Here is a 14,692-nt window from a genome sequence, read left to right on the forward strand (position 1 = left end):
GCAGTCACGGAGACGGCCAGGCGAGCGCAGGAGCCTGTATTGCCCGTCGGCGCCGCCCTACACCCACCCGCACCCGTACGTGGTGATGGGCGGGCAGGGGAGGAAGCGGAAGCCGAATCTGCTCTCGGCCGTGCTCTGCACAGACAGCGCCACCATCGGGCAGCTCCGGTCCACGGTCTTCCGGCACACCTGCGGGGCGCCGGGTCTGAGAGTTGCGCGGGCGGGGGCGGGGGCGGGACCCGGCAGGGCGAAGAGGGGCGGGGCGGGGAGAGGTGGGGAGGGACGGAGAGAGGAGAGGCGGGGCAGGGAGAGAAGGACTGGGGCCGGGCGGGGAGGGCTGCCCCGGACACCAGTACGCGCGCACTCACCCGGACCTTGGGCTCCTTCCTAGCCTGGCTGATCTCGAGACCCAGCCCGGCCTCTGCGTGGGAGAATGATGGGGTGGGGTAGGGCCGGCCGCCCTCTCCCTGCTGGTCCGCCCCTGCCTCCGCGTCCCCGCGCGCGCTCACCCGGGAGGGCGGGCAGGAGCTCTGGCGTGTGGGTCTCGGTGCGCTCCGGGCGCGCAGGCACAGCCCGCGGGCGGAAGAGCTTGCCGCTACTTAGGCGCGGCAAGGGGACCCGCGTCCTAGTGGGGCGAGGGTGTCGTGAGGGTCCGAGCCCGCCCGCGGAAGGAGTGGTCCTGACGGGGCCTGGGGAGGTGGGGACCTGGCAAGGGCGGGACCTGGGTACGTGGGTGGGGGTCCTGGCGGGGACCTGGCCTGGGGAGGTAGGGGGCGGTCCTAGCAGGGAGTGTGGGGGATAGGTTTTGCAGGAGAGGGGCCTGGGGAGGAGGCGAAGACCGAGGGACCTGCTGTCCCTACCCGGGCCTCCTGCGCCCGGCCCGGGCCTCCCGCACCCGGCCTTTGCGCGGGGGTTGAGGCCGGCGCGGCTGCTCCCCCTGGTCGGCCCCGCGCCCGGCCTCTGAGAGCGGGAAGCAGTCGATGGACAAGTCGGTGTTATCAGTGAAGACCCTCGAGTGGGGGGTCACGCAGTGCGGGGGCTGGTACTCGGTGAGGACCTGTGGGGCCAGGAGGGCGTGGCGGTCACCCCCACCCCGCGAGGTCCGCTGGCACCCCAGCCCCCGCTGGGACCCGCACTGACCTCGCCCTTGGGGTTCAGGAGGAGAGTAACGCAGCTTCGGCTGGAGTGGAAGTGGACGGGCTCCCCACCCAAGAAAGAGGACGGCTGCTTCTTAGTGCTGGGGGGCCCCTCACCCCACACCTGCGGACGGCAGGGCGGCGGGTGAGGGGCGGCGGGGCGGGGCCGGGGGCCGCACGGGCAGCGGGAGCGGGGCGCACCGTGATGTGGTGCCGCGGCGCCAGCAGCGTGCCGGCCGGGAAGCGGTAGGTGGCCACGGGGAAGTCGCGCACCAGCTGCTGCAGCATGCAGCCGCCCAGGTCGGCCGTCTCCTCTAGCGACTGGTTGAGGATGCGGACGAACCTCTCGTGGCGGCTCACGGCCACGATCTTCAGGCAGCAGCCCGACGCGCTGGGGCGGGCCAGGGAGGGAACGGGCGCTGTGCAGAGACGCTTGGGCCCAGCCCACCCAGCCCCTCTAGGAGACCAGCTCCTGGCCGTGCGCCCCAAGCTGTCACCCCTCACCTCCAACGGTGCCCGGGATGCCCAGAGTCGGGACCTGCAAAGGACTCCGGCACGACGACGACAGTCTTTCCCTGCCAGTCCCCGGCGGTTTTCTGGAGACCCAGGGAGAGGACGCCTGTCCCGGAGTGGGACCCCCATGTAGAGAGCCCACTGGGGATATCTCTTGTGAGGCTGGACCTGGCTTGCAGCCCCCTAAAGGTCCTCGTAGGAGACGAGCTGTGCCCGGGGTCAGAGCTGGGGTAGGAGGGATGGCTGGACCCTAGGACCTGAGAGGAGCAGAGTAGTTGGCAATACTTGTTGAGGGGGTGGGAATTCGAGCCAGAATAGGGTGGCACGGGCAGGAGTCCCCCAAAGACAACCGTAACCCCTATGGATGAGGCTGGAGAGGCCCCAGTGGCCTTGCTCTGGGCTACCCTAAAGGCCAGACAGTTGGGGACATAGTTTAGGGCTTTGGACCGAGATCACAGTCCTGCAGGGGCAGGAGAGGGCAGTAACCAGGGGAGACTCACCCCACCACCTTCAGGCTCTGCCTGGTAGTCCCTGCTGCAGCTCCTCACCTGCGCCACAGGCTGCTCAGAAGCACGGCCTAGTGCCTGGGGCAGGGGCCTTGTCACCTTCTGCTTGAGATGATGCTTGGCCTTGAGATGATGCTTGGCCTTGAGATGATGCTGGGAACTGCTGGATTCAGAGATGGAGCCCCCCGAGCTGCTGGTGCCCACCAAGGGCAAGGCGCTCCACTCCACGCTCTTGAGACGATGCTCTGCACCGTACTTGCGCAGCTCTGAGCCCCACTCCTCAGGTGTTGAGGCTGGTGAGAGCTGGGGGGGCGGTGGGGGCCGGGCGTGCCTGCTGACCACGATCTGCTCACTGCCTGCTGGACTTTGGCTCCTCGACCCCAGCCCTGTGCCCATCCAGCCTCCTCAAAGTGGGAGGGGCACCCCAAGTGGTGGTCCTAGTCCCTAGGACCCAGCCTGGAAAAAGGGCTCATGGGAGGCCAGAGATGGTCCAGGAGCCTTTTCCCTTCATCCCTAATCCCATCCTACAGATCTGAGAACTGATTCTTGGGAGGTCTAAGTGACTTGTCCAGGATCGCTAAAGGGTGGAGCTTGGACCTTGGTCCACGTCTGCTAAGGCAAGCCCTCCCCTCCCCTGGCCCCTGGGAAGTCCCGCCAAGCGCAGTTACTTTTGATCTAAGTTGGACTCCATGCTGGTGAAGAGGTTGGGGTACCGGTGGGCAATGCTGTTCCAGTCCACATCCTCCAGCCGGAAACCCTGAGCAGGAAGCAACAGGCATGTGACCCTCCCCTCCTGCAGGGCTGCAGAGGCATGAACACATGTGAGGGGCCTTGCTCACCTCCCCAGAAGCGGAGATGTTCCCGTTCTCAGAGACGTCACTGAAGTCCATTAGGGTCTCCGCGGTCACCACCTGCAAGAGGGGACAGGAGGCCAGCGGGCAGGGGTTTGGGGCAGGGCACCCTTCCCCCGATGGCACCTGTCCCCTTTGACCTCACCAGCCCCTGAGGCACACAGGTGGTTGGGACCACAGGGTTCGTGGCTTCTCCCTCTCCCATCCATGGGCCCAGAGGCAGCCCGAGGGGCACAGGCTTCCCAGGCAGGCCAGAGCCCCAGCAGAAGCACCAGTGGAGGGGGCACGCTGGCTGTCACCGGAGGTCCAACGAAGGCTGTCAAGTGGGGCAGGGCCCCACCAGCACAGGCTTACCTCCACACTGCCAGTGGAAGACCGCAGCACGCGGCCCACCCAGGAGGACTGGGCCAGTTGCAGGAGGCAGGACTTCTGGAAGCCCTGCAGCTCAGCCTCCATCTGCTGCAATGTGTTCATGGTCTGCAGCAGCTGCTCCTCCAGTTGAGCCTTCTCCTGCTCCAGGAGGGCCCATAGGTGGAGCAGGGCCTTCTCCAGACCCGGCCTCCAAGGCTGCCCCCACCCCCGACCTTCACCCCAGCTTGGGTCTCCTGGCCCACTCCCTGATCCCACCACCCCTCACCAGCTGGGCCTGTTCCTTCTGCTCTTTCAACTCAAGAGTCAGCTTCTGGACCTGGTTCTGCAGGAACTTCTGCTGCCTGCACAAACTCCTGGGGGAAGGGGCAACCTCAGCAGCCCCCACCTCTGGGTCAGCAGCCAAGGAGGGGAGAAGGAGGAGCTCCACTTCACTGCCACTAGGGCCCCAAGGGCACAGAGTGTGGCTGGGTCAGGCCACGGCAGGCTCTGAGAAGTCTGGGTCGGAGGTGGGGTCGAGGTTGGGTTCGGGCCCCATCAACATGTTCAAGGTTAGGGGCTGGGCAGGGTCACAGTATGTTAACTTTTCCAAGGTTAGGTTGGGGATCTGGGACAGGTAAAGGCTAGGACCAGAGGCAAAGGTCAGGGTAAGGGTCAGGATGGGGGTCATGTTGGACTCTTGGTCAGGCTCAATGGTTGGGGTTGGAGTCAGACAAAAGCCAGGACTTAGAGCCAGGAAGGGGCTGGGTTGGGCTGGGGGATGAGTGCTTTACTGCTGACCTCTCAGGTGGAAGCCCGGCCACCTCCTGCAGGATGCGGCAGTGCTGGGGGCCCCAGCTGTTCTGGATGGCCCACCTCAGGGCCTGGATCTCCAGTTCCCGCTGCCCCCACAGCAGCCGCAGGGTGCGGGGGTCCAGGGACTCGGGGGCCAACCTGCAATGTCAGTGCACCAGCCGCTTGATCAGGCCCTGCCAAGTGGCCAGCCACCCCTTCCCCCCACTTACTTCGGGTTGGTAGAAGAGACCATCCGTGTGGAGTTTGGCTTGGTGTCCTGTGGGCACGTGGGGGCCACTGGGCCTGCTGGTGTGCTGGCTGCAGGCCCCAGGTGGCCACTGACCAGCTCTTGGTCTCCCCGGGATGGGAGAGCCTCTTCCTTGGCTTCTTCAGTCTCCTGGTGAGACTCAGGGGCCATTCTTGATGTTCTTGGGGGGCTGAAAGGGGTAATGGGACTGTCTGCCCTGTGTCCTGTGTGTGGGCACCCCTACGGGGCTCTCCTTACATGATCACATGCACACGTGAGTGTCTGACAACCCCAGACAGCAGCACTGGTTCACAGAGTGTCAGTCTCCAAGGAGGCCCTTGTGTGTATGTGTGTGTCTCTCCCACAGGACACCAGACCACCGGTCCCGTGGGTGGCCACACCCATATGTTTCTGACCAGGCCAGGGCAGCAGGTCACCTGGTATTCACACATTCCCTGTTGTCTCCTCCCTGTCTCTCTTACCCTCCAGGACCCGAGGTCATGCCCCTCAGCCTAAAGCAGAGGGTCCCCAGAGGTGCTGGTCCTTCACCCGGGACACCCATGTTCCCCCAGACCCAGGGCCCTACCGCCAACACTCACCTGAAGCCTGAAGTCCAAGCAGGCCTAGGAGGAGAAAGGCTTTATAGCGTTGCCATGGATACCAGCACCCAGAAGGGGAGGGGCTGTTTGTTGCTAGGAGCCTCCAGGCAGACCCCTGGAGACCCCAGACCAGGGCCCTGAGTGTACCCTCCTGGTCTAGCCTCAAGGAGAAGCTGTAAGAGCCTGAGCTGCTGCCCAGCTAACCTCAGCAGGCCCAGAGACCACAGAGTGACCAGCCTGGCCTCCCATGGTCACCCACTCAGCCCTGGGGAAGGCTCCCACAGTCCCTCCCACAGCCTCTTTGCCCTCAGTGGCTGATGCCCACCTACCTAACCCCCAGCCAGAAGCCTCTCATCCTGCCCAGCTCCATCTCCACCACCTGGGCCACTGAAGGGAGCCCTGGGGACAGCCCCATAACCATGACCCTCTGCCCCAGGACAAAAGTGAGGTCCCAGACTTGCCCCACAAGACCTGTGCCCTCCAGCCTTCGGCCCACCCCACCCCACCTTCATTCATCCATCATTCATTCATTCAGACTTTCAACTTTAGCTCAAGTAGTGCCTCCCGTGTGCCCGGCAGGATGCAGGCAGGCAGGCAGGAGGACCTCCCACTGACCTCCCAGTCCGGTTAGGGCAGAGCAGGCTCTGAATGCCCTCGCTGCTGGTCCACACAGACAGCACAGAGGCTGTGAGAGGTTCCTGGTGCTGAGCTGGCTTGAGTTCTCAGCTCAAGCAGGGACAGGGGGCAAGACAGCATGACTGGCCAGGCAGGGGTGTCCGCAGCTCGGGAGGGCTCTGAGCCCCAAGAAGGGGTGGAGGGAAGCAACCTCAGGGCCCTTTGTCCCTGGCACCCTCAGGGCGGGCCCCCTCCCCACCGGGACTGTCAGCCCGGCTGCAGCGAGAGAGAACCCGGCCCAGTGGCTGCAGCCCACACTCTGCCTCCATCCCGCGGGGCTCAAAGACCACCCCCTCGACCCCTGTGCGTTCCCACGACGGCGCCACGGGCCCTGGAGGGGCGGGGCCGGCGGGGCCCTGGCCCTGGGGGCCCATGAGCCCTGGAGGGGCGGCTCTGGCCCCGCTGCTCCTCTGAGCAAAGGCTGGACTGCAAGGAGGGCGGGAGGAGGCTCCCAGGCCGGCGCCCCTTCGCTGGGCGGGGGACTCGTCAGACCGGGCTGCCGCCGAGGAAGTCGGCCTAGGAGCGGGGCCAGACACCTGCCCCACGCGCCGCCCGCGGGCCAGACGCGCTTCCGCGTTGTTCGCGGGCCTGGGGCGTGCGTGGACCTGGGCTCGGCCCGGCCACCGCTTCGCCGGGCCCCGCCCACACCTGGGCGCCGCCAGGGGCGGGGCGGGCAGCGAGCCAATGGGGAGGGGAGGGGCGGGGCACAGAGGAGGCAGCCAATGGGCGTCAGCGCGGGGCGGGCGAGGCGCGCCGTGGGGCCAATGGGACGCGCGGGGCGGGGCGCGCGGGCTGCTGGCCAATGGCGTGGCGGGCCGGGCGCGCCCGCTGCGCTGGAGGCGGCAGGTTGCGGCGGCGCCGGGCGCCGGCCGCCTGGCAGGAGCCGGTTCGAGGCCGGGTCCCGGAGGCCAGCGAACACCCAGGTGAGCCGCGCGGGGTCCCGGAGCCTCTCGAGTGCGAGTTGGGGCCTGGGAGCAACTCCGGCGGAGCGGCGCGAGCCGGGCCTCCTTGGGGGCCGCGCCGCACCTGCACCCGCCCCGCGCGGCGACGGCGGCCTCGGGGGCGGGGGCAGCTACTGGCGGGAGCGGAGAAGGGGCTGCCCGCGCCGGCTGGGCCGAGGGCCGAGTGCGGGGGGTCGTGTTTGCGTGGGGCGGCGCCCCGCAGGAGGGGCAGTGCCCTCGCGCCAGGTGACCGGGGGCAGGAAGTCCTGCATCTGGTTAATGATTCGCCTTGTTCCGGGAGCAGGGCGGGGCGAGAGGCGGCTGGAGTGGGAGCCTGGAAGAGCTCCGGGAGGGCGGACTGGGAACCCTTGGGGGGCTGGTCTTGACGACCCCCACCCCAGGAATGCGTGGCCTGCGGGTGGGGCTCGGCTAGGCTAGCAGAGCTGAATCAGCTCTGGGGGTGAGGGCCGGCCCAGAGGAGAAAAAGGGGAGGGCCAGGCCTGACCCTGTGGCCTTTACCCTCCCTGCAAGGCAGGGATGCTCTCAGGGCTGGCAGCCATGGAGCTGAAGGTGTGGGTGGACGGCATCCAGCGTGTGGTCTGTGGGGTCTCAGAACAGACCACCTGTCAGGAAGTGGTCATCGCACTAGCCCAAGCAATAGGTGAGTCCTCTTAGGCAGGGACAGGCCTAGCAGGTGCACCTGGGGTGGGGCCCGGCCCTCTGGCCCCTTCTTCCCCCAAGGAGGGTGGGACTGGTTGCTGATCTCTCTTGCCCTCCCCCAACCCCTCAAGCCAGGTGGACAGAGAGTGGGGGGATATAGGCTGACCTCTCTCCCCCTACCCTAGGCCAGACGGGCCGCTTTGTGCTCGTGCAGCGTCTTAGGGAGAAGGAACGGCAGCTGCTGCCCCAGGAGTGTCCAGTGGGTGCCCAGGCTACCTGTGGACAGTTTGCCAGCGATGTCCAATTTGTCCTGAGGAGGACAGGGCCCACCCTTGCTGGGAGGCCCTCCTCGGACAGCTGCCCACCCCCTGAGCGCTGCCCAATCCGCGCCAGCCTCCCCCCGAAGCCGCGACCAGCGCTGGGCCGTGAGCCCCACAAAACACTGACCTTCAGCCTGGGGTGCCCTGCGCTCGCCCCTGGTCCTGCACCACGGGAGCCTGTGGCCCCTGTGGCACCAATGCCAGGCTGCTGCACAGACCTGCAGGGCCTGGAGCGCAGGGTGCAGAGGAATGCCGCGGAGCTGGGCCAGGAGGCTTTCTGGGAGCAGGAGCTGCGGCGGGAGCAGGCTCGGGAGCGTGAGGGGCAGGCACGCCTGCAGGCGCTGAGTGCGGCCACTGCAGAGCATGCTGCCCGGCTGCGGGCCCTGGACGCCCAGGCCCGCACCCTGGAGGCCGAGCTACATCTGGCCGCAGAGGCCCCTGGGGCTCCCTCGCCCACAGCATCAGCCACGGAACGCCTGCGCCAGGACCTGGCTGCCCAGGAGCGGCAGAGCGCGGAGGTGCAGGGCAGCCTGGCCCTGGTGAGCAGGGCTCTGGAGGCAGCCGAGCACGCCCTGCAGGTGAGCCCGCAGGACCCTGCACTCCTGCTGGTTTCCCCGACACGGCTGGATTGGGGGTTGGTCTCAGGGTCAGACTAGGGAGAGCACGAGGTGTGGAGCCTCATGGCTGTGCCCCCTGAGGGTCCCATGTGCCCCAGGCCCAGGCCCAGGAGCTCGAGGAGCTGAACCGGGAGCTGCGTCAGTGTAACCTGCAGCAGTTCATCCAGCAGACTGGGGCTGCACTGCAGCCGCCCCCACGGCCGGAGAGGGCTGCCCCCGGCACACAGGTCAGAGCGGTTCTGGAGGGAGGCCAGGTCGGTGGGGGGCCTGGCCCAGCCCCAAGCTGACCTGCTCTCCCCATAGGATCTTCTGCCTCCAGCCAGAGAAGGGCCCCTCACAGGAGCCCCCCGGAGTCCTGCCCTAGTGTCCAGCCTGAGTCCAGAGAGTATGTCTGTCTCTGCTACTCTGGGTGGGACAAGGGCCTCCTATGGTCCCCTCAGCCCCTTCAGCCTGTGTCCTCTCCACAGTTGCCCCTATAAGGCAGAACTCCTGGAGGTAGCAGCTCTCACCCCAGAGTGGACATCCACTGCCTGCCCAGCCCTGGGCTCTGATGACACGAGCGAGGGCAGCCAAGGCCAGCCCAGCCTGGACGACAGAAGAAGAGTCGGTGGTCACAGAGGACTCCTTCCCTCATGCAGTGGGAAGCTCTGGTGCCCTGAGCCCGAGACAGAACACCTCAGAGCCATGGGGTTTCTGCTGAGGGAGGCTGCAGGAGGCTGAGGACTCTCGCTCTAGTCCTTGCCAAATCTGCCAAGCCCCCTGGAGAAGCATGGGGCATGCCCAGCTCAGAACTCTCTAGTTCCCAAAGGCCATGGCTCCTTGTTGGGGACGGGAGACGCATGGACACTGTGCTCAACCCCTGAGTGTGTGCTTGCACGTGGGAGGCATCCTTCACTGTGTGTGTGTGTGTGCTGCCTCCGCTACCCCTACCCCACCGCTGAAACCTCAATAAATTGCTCAAAGTGGCTTGAGTGTGTCCTGAGGTTGCACTGGGCGGGGTCTGTGGGGTCTAGACCTTGAGGCTCCACCCAGAGTCACTGGAGAATATCCAGAGCTGACCACAGCCAGGGCTCCTGAGAAGGGGGTCTCCCAGGGGCCGGCAGTCACTTGGGTCCAGGGCTGGGGCTCTCGGGGCCTCACATTTCAGGCTGCTGTGCCCACCCACCCCAGGGGCTCTCCTTGGCAGCCCGAGCCTGGGGATGGAGTTGGAGGATCTGGGGCCTGAAGGTGCCTCAGCCCTGGCCTGGGTTTCTGTCCAGACCCCTCTCCTGCCTGGTCTCTTCCTCCCCAGCAGCAGGAACTGCCACCCCCTCTGGAGTGGCTCCTGGACTTGAAGACTCAAGGACGTGCCAGACCCGCCTGTCAAGTTTACTGAGTCTGAGAGTTCGCGGGGGCGGGTCCCCGGACTCCTGGGTTGGCAAGGCTGAGGGAGCTTTCCCAGGGGAGCTTTGTAGGCCCCATGAGGGTGTGGCCACCCTGCCTCCCAACACCCCCCTCTGCTCCCCAGGTGGGTGTGAGGCCTCTGCTGCGTGCCTGCAGCCTTGAAGTTGGGGCAGGGCGATGTCCAAACACTGGCCTGGTCCTGGGGTGGGCCGCAGGCTCCCAGCTCCGAGGGCTGTGGCTGAGATTGGAGAACTTTGTGATGGCCAGAAGCCGGGGGCTCTGAGGCTCGGGTACAGCCATGGGTATTAGAGAATAGGGAATGGGGACATCCTAGATTATGTGGGTCTTTGTGCTGAGTTTGGGGGCTGGAAACTTTGGGGTGGATTCAGCCTTCTCCTGGGGTGGCCCCTGAGCTAGGCCTGGCATTCCCTACTTCCTTTGGGGCAGACCATAGGGGACATGAAGTTCTGAGCTTGAGGAGCAAGGAGGACACCAAGGGGCAAGGCCACCAAGAGCACAGCTTGTGGGGAGTAAGCAGATCTGGGTACTTGCTGCCTGAGATGGAACAGGGACAGGGAGTGGACGGACAGGACAGGCAGGAGTAGGCGGCTTCTGAACCCAGTGTCAGAGGAACCCAGCCCAGGCTCTGCGGAGCCCCTAGCCCAACCCCACTCCTGTCTACACTCCACTCCCACCCGAGTCCACTGGCCCACTCGCAGCAGCCTGTTCCTGGGGGACTGGACTGGCCTGACTATGGCCTTAGACACGGCCAAGCCCAGGGTCACATGGGGTGCAGCCTGGAGTGCAAAGGCTGATGGGGCCATGCCCTGGGTGGGAGGGCTGGAGGCTATGGGCCATCACCGCCAGGTCCAAGGGGCCTGCTCCCCTCACCCACAGCCCACCTGTGCTCAGGAGAGTCAGATGTACCTCTGGGCACTAGCCCTGAGCCCCAGCATGCGGTCATCTGCCAAACTGAGCACACAGGCCAGCAGGGTCGAAGCCAGGTGCCACCCAGGGACCACCCTACACACACAGGACATGGGGCAGCATTAGCCTACACCCTCCCGCTGTCATGTGCCTCCCCACCCGACAAAGGGAAGCAGGCACGGAGCTGGCAGATCTCGCACACCGCGGTCTCCTGTGTCTGTTTTCAGGGAACACCTGTTCCTTCTGAAGCCACCTGTCCCTGGTCTGCTGCTGGCTCTGGGGAAGCTCGTGAGCCCTCTTCTCCACCTCGGAGGGGTCCTCAGGCAGCCACTGCTCTCTGGGGTGAGCAAGGGGGTAAAACCTTCCTCCTCTCTGGCTGTTCCAGGTGGACAAAATCTCAAACCCCCAAAAAGTTCCCAGAAGTGCTTCAGATCACTAAGCAAACCTCTGAGTTGGTGAAAAGTTTACTTTTGAGTTTTAAGCTCATTGAAAACAATGACATGAGATGTGCGGAGGTGCGGAAAGGCCCAGCTCCCCGCAGACGTCCAGTCCACGGCAGGGCAGGACCGAGCCAGGCCAGGCCAGCTCCCCACACGAGCTGAGGCCGGACCCTGCCTGGTGTAAGTACGGGCGGAGGCAGCATCATCATTGTCGCTCTGCAGGGCCAGGCTGTGATGGGGGAGGACGCTGGGCCCCTACTGACCTCAGAGTTCCTGCTGGCCCCCAGCGCAGAATGCCCTCCATGGCTGGCTGAGGACACCAGGGTCCACTGAGGGTCGCCCACAGTAAGTTGTTGCCCCGTGGCAGCAAATCAGGTCGGCTGGTTCTCAAGCCCAAGACCACCCACAGCCTCCCCGTCACCTGCAGCCCCTGGCCTGGCCAAGCCTCCTGGGTGTGACACAATACGCCACCCTGACTGTTAGGACAGGGTCCCTCCAAAGGCAAATCCAAGTCCAGGCAAGGCCCTGACTAAGCTGCCTCTCTCAGCTCCAGCTGTCAACCCCCGCTGCCCAGGATGGGGACGGGGCCTGCCGCAGGCGTCCTGGCGCCCACAGGCCTTGAGGCTGCTCTAACACCCAGCAGTCAAGGCAGGCCTGGCAGATAGGCAGGTGCAGGTCGCTGGACACCACAAATGGTCCTCGGCATCCTGACTCCCTTAGTGGCCTCGCTGAAAGAACAGGAATGCACAGAAAAGCCAAGTCTGTCACTCTCTTCCTTAAGAAAGTTCCCAGAGATGCCCCTCAGGAGGCTGGCCCTGGAGGCTCCAGTGAGGATGGCCGAGGGTCTGGCCACAACACCCGTGCCTGCCCAGGGCTGCCCTCAGCTTGGCGACATCCAGAAGTCTGTCCGAGGAACTCTGCACAGCCTGGCACCCTGAGACACACAAGGAAAAGAAAGTTCCCTCCAAGAGGGCATCTGGCCCAACCGAACCCCCTCGTGCCGAGGGAAGCGAAGCCCCCCGAATGTACCCCCTTTCGCCCCCGCCCCCCGCTGCTGCTGGACGCAGACAGGCAGATCCTGTCCATAGGGGCGCCCTCGCCCCTCCCACCCCCGCACCCCCGCCTTGTCGCACGCCCTCCGACCCTGTGTGGCCGCCCCCTGCCCGACAGAGCAGGGTCACAGAGGGGCCAGGACGGTCGCGCTGCCCAGGGACAGATCAGCCGCTGTCACACGCACAGTGGGTCCGGAGCAGCGCAGTGTGCGGTGGGCAGTGGCTACCCTGCGCCTGGAGGGACCGCTGGACGGGCAGAGGGGTCCGTCCCCCACCCCCGACCCCTCCCTCCCCTGCAACTTGGGCGTCCCAGCCCCCGCCCGCCGGCCTGGGCCCCCTCGCGCGTCACCTGCGACCCCGGCACGGGGCCGTGGCCGGCTCTCGGCCCAACTTCGGCTGCGGCCGCGGCCCCCTCGCGCCCCCGCCGGCCCCGAGCCCCGCGCCCGGCCCGTATGTAAATACGCGGGCCCCGCAGCCAATGGCCGGCCGGCCCGGGCCCGCCCTGCCGCGCCGCAGCCAGTGGGCGCGAGGGGGGGGCGGGCGCCACGCCCACCGCCGCGCGGCCCCTCGCGGGCGCGGCCGGCGCGTTCCTTTCCGCACGTCGGCCTCGGGGCGGGGCCGCCACCTGCCGGGCGGGGCCTGCGGGCGCCGGGCCGCGGCGCGGGGCGGCGCCCCCGCGGCCAGGCGGTGGTACGGCCCGAGGCGCTCCCCCGCTGGCCGCCGCGGGTGGTACGGCCCCGCCCGGGATCCCGCAGGCTCCTGCGCACGTCGCCCGGGCGCGCCCTCGGGACGCACGTACCGCCCGCGCCCTCCCCGGGCTGCCGGCCTGGTTTGCCCCGCGCCCCGGCCCCCGCCCCCAGCGGGCCGGCCCTGGGGACCTGGTCCCTCCTGAGGGACGTGTCGCCCTGGAAGCTCGGAGTCCATGTCAGCCCGGGCACAGGGCGCAGCGCCCTGAAAGGGTGGAAGTCCCGGGAAGGGGCCGTGTCAGAGCGGAGTTATCGACCCCTGGGGGCCAGCCCCAAGAAGGGAGCTTGGGCTCCGGCCCCTCCTCTTCACACTCCCCTCCCTGCCTCCCCGCCGAGGGCATCCCTGAGGCAGAATCAGGGGTGATGGGGACCCCTGGTCGGGCAGAGAGGTGCCTGCTCCCCTTTCGCTCCTGACACAGGGGTCCTCATAGCCTTTTGTGCCCCCTCTAAGGTAAGCAAGAACGCCCCTCGTCCCCCACCTCCCTCTGGCACCTGCCTCCGAGCCTGGCCCTCCCTAGAGGACCCCACTCCCCTGGCTCCAGGCAGCTCCAAAGGGCCCCTCTGCCCCCTCCTCCCCCACGCTGCCACCCTGGTCCTTGGCCCAGGGGCCGTGCCCCCTCAGCCACCCTGGCCCCCTGGCTGCTCTCCTGCAGCCCTCCTACGCTGGGACTCACCACCCGGCTCCTCGTCCTCCCTGACCCGGATGAATTCCCCACATCCCACCTGAGCCTGGGCTGGAGCCCCCCAGCTGCCACAAACCCAGCGCAGCCCCTCCTGCACCCTTCCCACCGTCATGGCCACTCCATTTCTTCCTTCAAAGCCACCCCCTGGGTGACTAAGTCCTGGGGCTCCAGGGGGCATCTGATCCTGCCTAGGACCCCAGGAACCGGAAGCCTGGGGACAGCGATTCAAGTGCACGGTGTTGTGGCATGTGTCCACCTGTGGGTGGAGAAGGGGCACAGGGGGGCAAGGAGCCAGCTCAGTTCTCTTAGGGGTCAGCGAGGCCTGGATGGTGTGGGTATGGAAGGAACCTGTGAGATCCCTCAGGCAGCCCACACCTTCAGGACAGGGCATGACTGGGGGTGGGCAGACAGGGCAGAGGTTTGCAGGGGAGAAGTCTGAGATTGGGAACAGGGAGAAGCCAGAAGGGAGGGTGACTCCGAGCTCCTGTCTTGCCCTGCTGGTATGACCCTCAGCTGTGCCCCCCGGTCCTACTAGTCCCAAATACATCCCTTATCACCTCTGTAGTGGGTTGAATGGTGGCTCCTCAAAGCTGTATGCCCCTATCCTAATGCCTAGACCCTGTGAATGTTACCTTATTTGGAAAAAGGGTCTTTGCAGCTATAATTAAGGATCTTGAGATGAGATCATCCTGGATTACCTGGGTGGGCCCTAAAGCCAATGACAAGTATACTTATAAGAGATGGGGGGAGATACAGACATACAGGGAGGAAGGCCAGGCGAGGACAGAGACAGAGATTGGGGCAATGCTGCCACAAGCCAAGGAAGCCTGGAGCACTGAAAACGGGAAGGGGCAGGAAAGGACTCTCCCGCAGATCTCAGAAGGAGCACGGCTGCCAACCTGGATTTTGGATTTGTGGCCTCCAGGACTATGAAAGAATACATGTCTGTTGTTTTAAGCCACGTGTCTGGCGTCATTTGTTATGGCTGCCCCAGGACACTGATACACCCGCCTTCCTAAATCAGGGACCACTGTCCTGCCTGTCTCCACTCCTGCCTCTGGTTCTGTGTGTGCCTCCAGGCCTCATGGCAGGGGAAGGGGCTCGATGGAACTGAAGAGAGCTCCAGCCCAGCTCCACCCTCCTGTACACACGAGGAGAGGAGCGTGCACGCCATGCCTGTGCCTGCCTGTGCCTGCCAGGGGCAGGAGCAGGGTGTGCCAGCCCACACCAGGCACCCAGCAAGGGCTTCAGAG

General features: G+C 66.0%; 2 protein-coding genes across 11 annotated transcripts; one reads left to right on the forward strand and one right to left on the reverse strand.

The window, feature by feature from the left end:
* Positions 1-49: 49 nt before the first annotated feature.
* On the reverse strand, positions 50-6,331 carry LMNTD2 (lamin tail domain containing 2). 6 transcript variants are annotated; one of them, XM_044750077.2, is made up of 16 exons: positions 5,611-6,328; positions 4,996-5,019; positions 4,380-4,586; positions 4,156-4,308; positions 3,644-3,731; positions 3,361-3,516; positions 2,995-3,066; positions 2,824-2,912; positions 2,150-2,489; positions 1,641-1,906; positions 1,338-1,527; positions 1,141-1,260; positions 861-1,057; positions 510-625; positions 369-421; positions 50-189 (listed from the first exon to the last, which is right to left on the reverse strand). In XM_044750077.2, exons 3-16 carry the CDS (start codon positions 4,565-4,567, stop codon positions 58-60), a joined length of 2,160 nt encoding a protein of 719 aa, XP_044606012.2. In that variant the 5' UTR covers positions 4,568-4,586; positions 4,996-5,019; positions 5,611-6,328; the 3' UTR covers positions 50-57. The 6 variants fall into 6 exon arrangements, with proteins under 6 accessions (XP_044606012.2, XP_070344540.1, XP_070344543.1 ...); XM_070488439.1 differs by lacking the exon at positions 4,996-5,019; XM_070488442.1 differs by having other exon boundaries at positions 1,410-1,527; positions 4,380-6,331.
* Positions 6,332-6,440: 109 nt separating this feature from the next.
* Positions 6,441-9,194, forward strand: RASSF7 (Ras association domain family member 7). Of its 5 annotated transcripts, none has more exons than XM_044750295.2 (6): positions 6,441-6,593; positions 7,147-7,272; positions 7,457-8,169; positions 8,307-8,435; positions 8,512-8,593; positions 8,676-9,194. In XM_044750295.2, the coding sequence occupies exons 1-6, from the start codon at positions 6,473-6,475 to the stop codon at positions 8,705-8,707; spliced, it is 1,203 nt and encodes a 400-aa protein (XP_044606230.2). In that variant the 5' UTR covers positions 6,441-6,472; the 3' UTR covers positions 8,708-9,194. The 5 variants fall into 5 exon arrangements, with proteins under 5 accessions (XP_044606230.2, XP_070344550.1, XP_070344551.1 ...); XM_044750294.2 differs by having other exon boundaries at positions 6,456-6,593; positions 7,143-7,272; XM_070488449.1 differs by lacking the exon at positions 8,512-8,593.
* Positions 9,195-14,692: the final 5,498 nt, after the last annotated feature.

This window comes from Equus asinus, chromosome 17 (genome assembly GCF_041296235.1).
Source record: "Equus asinus isolate D_3611 breed Donkey chromosome 17, EquAss-T2T_v2, whole genome shotgun sequence".
Taxonomy (NCBI): Eukaryota; Metazoa; Chordata; class Mammalia; order Perissodactyla; family Equidae; genus Equus; species Equus asinus.